Below are 6,000 nucleotides of genomic sequence, written 5' to 3' on the forward strand. Positions count from 1 at the left end.
ATGAAGGAAGCTGGCACCTGACATGGACTTTAAAGTATGAGCAAAATCCTGACCAGCGGAAGTGGGTAGTTGGACAAGAAGGAGAAACATGAACAGAGTGGGGAAGCTGGACGTTTCCTGGGGAAGCAGGGAGTGGAATGCTGAAGCACTGACAAAGTAGAGCAGAGGAACTGTGAGCCATGCGGGCAGGTGGAAGGAACTCAGTTCAGGAGGGTCTGAACCTCAGTACAGAGTTTGGATTAATGGTTTTGTTCAAGTTGTTGGCAGAACTGACTAACCTGAGGAGCCCGCAGGCCGCACTGACAAGGTATGCAGGATGAGTTCCACCGGTGAGGCAGCAGGTGTGGGGCCCAGTCAGATGAGATACAATTCTGACGGCTGCCCACACTTAGACACTGGTGAATAAAATGGTACCCTGAGTGTGTGTACTTTTTGCTCTATTTTATTATTCTGTATCATTTTTTCTAAATGCTGGTAAATACCCAATAATTTGGTTTCACAACCACCAAGGGGTTTGCACAATCACTTATTCAGCCTATAGGCTCCACTTGGAGAGTTTACATGGTGGGGGTACTGGAGTGAGGAAGGGCATGTGGGAGACTGCCGGGCTTGCAGAGGGACCGGCAGGCTGGGTCATGAAATGCAGGGGGAGGGGGCAACACGACGACTCTAGGGGGCCAGGAGTGTGACCCTGAAGTGGATGACGAGGCTCAAACCAGTGAAGGTTATAAGCAAAATCAGAGGAGCCCAGGTGCACAGAGGATGGAACAGAAACAAGAATGAAGACTAGCTCAGAAGGGGTTGGGGCTACAGAAGGGAGACAGCATTTCAAAGTCTTAACGGTGAAGCTTCCCACTAATTACAGGGTCCCACTCTGGGGTGGCTAAAGCACAAACACAATGGCCACTTGATGTGAGGGATAGGAGGCAGGAAGGGGGTTCTGAGTGGTCAGCTGTGTGCTAAATAGGGGTCAGGAGACACGGTGTCAAGCATATAACACCAACGGCCCGACAAGCCTCTGCGAGCAGGCTGTGGGACTGGTCAAAAGCTGTGTGCACACGTGGACAGCAGTAACTTCAAAGAGGTGATGCTGCGATTATGAGAAGGAAGAGCATGTAGTGGAGAACAGTGGCGATTATGGGAAGTCTTATTTCAGTAGCTCCAGGAAATAGAAGCACTCTGATCATCGAAAAGGGTTCAACAAGGCATACAAAGGAGAAATGCTGGCTTTGATCAGTCTAACTTCAAGAAAAGGGAAGAGATTTAGACATGGTGATGAATGTTATAAAAATCAGTGCTGAAATCACAAATCGGGGGCTCAAGAGCACAATCCAACCCCCAGCCTATTTTGTTTGGCTTAAATAGTATTTTTTAAATGGGATAATTTCAAATAAAAGTCTGGATTCCCAGCTTTCTTGAAAAACGTGAAGTCTGATAATGCTGGCTCTACAGTCCTATAAGGTTTTTTTTTTTTTTTAAAGATTTTATTTATTTATTTGACAGAGAGAGAATGAGAGATAGAGAGCACGAGAGGGAAGAGGGTCGGAGGGAGAAGCAGACTCCCTGCCGAGCAGGGAGCCCAATGTAGGACTCGATCCCGGGACTCCAGGATCATGACCTGAGCCGAAGGCAGTTGCTTAACCAACTGGGCCACCCAGGCGCCTACAGTCCTATAAGGTTTGTAAAACATGCACACTCTTGGATCTACCAAGTTTGTGTGTGCACCATTAGCAGGGGGTTGGGTAAACCATTGGAACACTATACGCAGGCATTAAAAAGAATTAGAATTATATAAACATAAAAACATTTTTTACATCCTTATTTAAAAAAGCAAATTGCTGAATAATGTATTGTGTGATCACATTAATATTAAAAATTAAAACCATACGGTGCTAGTACATAACATGTTATGTAACGTATAATACAAAACATACATAGGCAGCTGCTACAGAAAACAGTATGGCAACTCCTCGAGAAATTAAACATGGAATTACCATATGATCTACCAATTCCACTTCTAGGCATCTCCAAAAGAACTATAGCTGGGGCTCAAACAGAGCACACCCAAGTTCATAGCAGCATGATTCATTATTCACAACAGACAAAAGGGGAAGCAACCCAAGCTTCCATGGACAGAAGGATGGGTGAACCACATGTGGTCTGTGGAATACTATGCAGCCTTTAAAAAGGAGGGTAACTAACACAATGTCACAACATGGATGAATCTTGAAGACATTAGGCTGAAATAAGCCAGTCCAAAATTGGTACACTGCAAAATAATAAATATTTTAAAATAAGTCTTTTACATGGATGGCTGGTTTTGGTTGTAATGTGGTCAATTTTCAACCTAAGTATTCCCTGGTCAATTCAAGGTCTTAGAGAACAAGGTGTAACTACTAGTTTTTGGCCCCTCCGGGATAGAAACCATGCCGCTCCCACTGTAGCTGGAAAACACAGCAGAGGCACTGTGCTATCAGATCTGACCTGGGAGTGAAGTGCAGGTAGGCACACCCCTGAGGCATTCTTACACAAAGCAACTGAACTTTGCCTTCAACTCAGCACTTCCCTCTTGAGGTTACTGGTTACTTGTCCCCAAATGTAGCCTACTCAGCAATCCTGTCTCATCCTATACAAAATGGGTAACAAAACCCCGTGCTGGCCAGATGAGGCAACGCCGTGAAAGGGCCCAGTGAGGGCAGGCACCCGACAAGTCAGTCCCTGCCCCAACGGGTACGCATCATCATCCCAAAATCTCAAGCCCCAGCCAAATGTCACAGACTTCCATTGACGTAAAGCAGGAGCACGGCTTTATTATGTCAGACCTAAGTAAATATGCCAGAGCACCGACTCAGGGGAAGATCTGAAGGTCTTCATTATAAACCCACACCGACTCAAGTCTTGTGGCAGGAACATTTAGGAAAGCTCCAGGGATTTAATGCCACGAAGATTTTTAAATAAATATCAGTCCCTCCCTGAAGTTACAAAGGTTGTGATGACTCAAAGCACACAAGAGGAAACACTCCCAGTAACTGGCAGAGGCCAAGCTCAGGCCAGGCAGTTCAGTGACCTGAACAAAATTAGCCGATTCATAGGCCAACTTCTAATGGTTAAAGAAATATAACTATTACTGTACCAAAAAAATTACAATGATTACTCTACCAAAGACATACTCTTCAAAGTCAAAAAAGATTTCTCTAAGCAAAGCTGACAGGAAAGTAAGCCTTTCTGCCAGTTTACAGAAGCCTAGAAGGCCAACAAGATGGTAGATTTTTGTAAGACACATGCCTCATGGACCCAACATGACACATAGTGACATTTCACGTCAATTTCAGCAATTCCTATGTCAACTTTACATAATACTGTAGAAAAAAAACTACTGACTGTCATACAGTAAAATTAACTTTTATTTACTTCTGATGTGTAGTTCTAAGGTTTTAAAAACGCATTCTTGGGGCACCTGGGTGGCTCAGTAATCAAGCTCCTGCCTTGGGCTCAGGTCATGACCCCAGGGTCCTGGGACCGTGCCCTGCGTAGGGCTCCCTGCTCGGTGGGAAGGCTGCTTCTCCCTCCCCCACTCCCCCTGCTTGTGAGGTTCCCTCTCTTGCTGTCTCTCTCTGTCAAAAAAGAGATTAAAAAATCTTTAAAAAAAAAAAAATGCATTCCCACCATCACCATCAGAGTACCTAACAGTTCCATCACCCCAAAAAGCTCCATCCCTGCACCCTCACCTGACCCCTGCCCTCTGGCAACCACTGACCTGGTCATGAGAATGTCACAGAAAGAGAATCACACCTTTAAGCCTGGCTTCTTTCGCTCAACATAAAGCCTTAGAGAGTCAACCCACCAGCTGCCTGTACGAAAACTTCCTGTTGCTGCTGAGTAGGACGGCACAGCATGGACGGACCCGTTTGTTTAGTCACCTACTGAAGGATATTTTGGCTGTTTCCAGTTCTGGCCGTTATGAATACAACTGCTATGAACACTCAAGTACAGTCTGTGTGTGAACAAAAGTTTCATTGGGTAATTACCCCGGAGCAGCACCGCCAGAGCACATGATAAATGCATACTGAACGCTGTGTGCCAGCCTGCATTCCCACCAGGCATGTGACACGCTTCCAGCTGCTTAGCATTCTTGTCAGCACTTAGTATTGTTGGGAGTGCTTGTTTTAGCCATTCTAACAGGCATACGGTGATATATTATCACGGTTTTAGTTTACTTAACCGTTTTAATGGACATATTTTTTTAAAAAGTACACACTGCTTCATTCCCTTAGGGATCACTGAACATAAATTTTTCTGACTCAAAATCATCCTTGCAGAATAAACACGGCGCCACCCTCGGTGGCTACTCAAGTACATAGGACTGTCTTCCTAATTCTTCCTGATAGGCCACAGAATTATGTCTGGTTTTTACAGTTTTTTTGCTTTTGTTTTTGTTTTTTATCTTCTCCCTTGCAAAGTTTCGCTTCTTGCTATTAATGGCGCTCCTGACTCTGGCCGACTTTCCTCTGCACCCTTTCCTCACGCTGAGTTTAGAAATGTATTACTAAGCTTCTCAGAACCCAATCTGAGGAGGAGAGGATTTGATTCTCCAGTGAGGAAAAAGAAAGCTTTGTTTTTTCTCTTCGGGTCCCTGTACCAAAACTTCCTGACCTCCCACTTGGCAGCTGAGAAATTTCTAGTAGCTAAATTTCTTAGACGTTTCCAAAAAGGTGAGGCTGCCAGGTTAAGTGGGTACTAGGTAACTGAGCCGTGACTGTATTAATCTGTGCAACTAGCACTATACTAGGCTTCTATACCAGGAGCTAAAAGCTTACCTAAAGCCAAACAGTCATACGAAAAATCACCTTGTGCTTGGAAACCTCAATGGGAGAAATCATCTCAGATCCAGTTTCCAAACACTCACACACTGGTCCAAAGTCTGAGTACCTAGTAGGTAAACCACACATTCAGGGAGGTGCAGAGACGAACATAAAGACGCCTCTTTATAGTTAGAAAAGAGTCCGGCAGTTCTTTCAAAAGACAGAGGCTGTGTACACCCTGAACCTAGTGCTGCAGAATGTTTCGTGCCCCCTGAAAGTCGTTCGACAGAAGGCTCGTGCTGCCCTTCCGGCGCTCGTTTCCGTCTCCGCGTGCCTTCCCCAACATACTCGGGAGGCCGACAGGCGCTGGGATCGCCGCGGCCTTGCTTCTGCCCGAGCGCCCGGGCTCTCAGCCCAGCTCCCCGGGGGCGCCGGCGGTGCCAGGCCAGGCCCGCGGACCAATCGCCGCTCTCCCAGGCGCCACGACCCGCGGACTCGGGGGCCCTGTCGCCAATTGCAGCAGGATCGGGGTGGGACTTCCGCCATCACCTCAGGCTTTCCCACCACCATCTCAGCTCAGGCAGGAAGAGCGAATTCCACAAACTTTGAGCTCAGGCACTTTCAAGCAGAAATAATGGCAAACAAGTTGGAGGACACGGTGGCAGCAGCCCGAAAACCAAAACAGACCCCAAAATTTTCAACAAAAAACGAGGAAAAAGGAAGCAATCAAAGCTGGAGTGGAGGGCCTCGGACTGGCAGGCCGTCTCCGCAGCGGCTGCCGGGCCCTGGAGCCGTCCGAGGCCCCGGCTCAGCGAGGAGCCCCTGCCTGAGCGCCCGGCGCGCGGCCGCAGGCGGCCGAGGCGTCCCCGCGCAGAGGCCTCGAGCCCGGGCCCCGCAGACCCCCAGAGCCAGGGCGTGAGGCCGCAGAGCCAACAAAACCCCACCACGTCCAGCCCCGCGGCTCTGCGACCCCCAAGGCCGCTTCCCCAAACAGCGTCCTCCGAGAGCGAACGAGGACGCGGGCCCGCGCGCCCACAGCGGCGCCCCCTCGGCGGGCCCCGAGCAGCTCGCGCCCCGGCGGCCGCGGCCCCCCCGCCCCCCCCCCCCCCCGCCCCCCCCCCCGCCGCCGCCGCCACGCAGCCCCCCTCGCGGCGCCCAAGACCTGTTGCCGCGCGGCCGCCGCCACACGCGGGGGGGG

General features: G+C 49.0%; 1 protein-coding gene across 1 annotated transcript in view; it reads right to left on the reverse strand.

The window, feature by feature from the left end:
* Positions 1-5,348, reverse strand: part of FAM120A (family with sequence similarity 120 member A) — a 90,667-nt gene extending 85,319 nt beyond the window's left edge. The window contains exons 1-2 of the mRNA XM_025891779.2: positions 5,151-5,348; positions 3,793-3,909 (exon numbers count right to left, since the gene is read on the reverse strand). Coding sequence (XP_025747564.2) covers positions 3,793-3,909; positions 5,151-5,348 — 315 coding nt within the window. The remainder of the gene's footprint in view (positions 1-3,792; positions 3,910-5,150) is intronic.
* Positions 5,349-6,000: the final 652 nt, after the last annotated feature.

This window comes from Callorhinus ursinus, unplaced genomic scaffold, assembly GCF_003265705.2.
Source record: "Callorhinus ursinus isolate GAN/ISIS: 27379988/994484 unplaced genomic scaffold, GSC_fseal_2.0 scaffold28, whole genome shotgun sequence".
Taxonomy (NCBI): domain Eukaryota; kingdom Metazoa; phylum Chordata; class Mammalia; order Carnivora; family Otariidae; genus Callorhinus; species Callorhinus ursinus.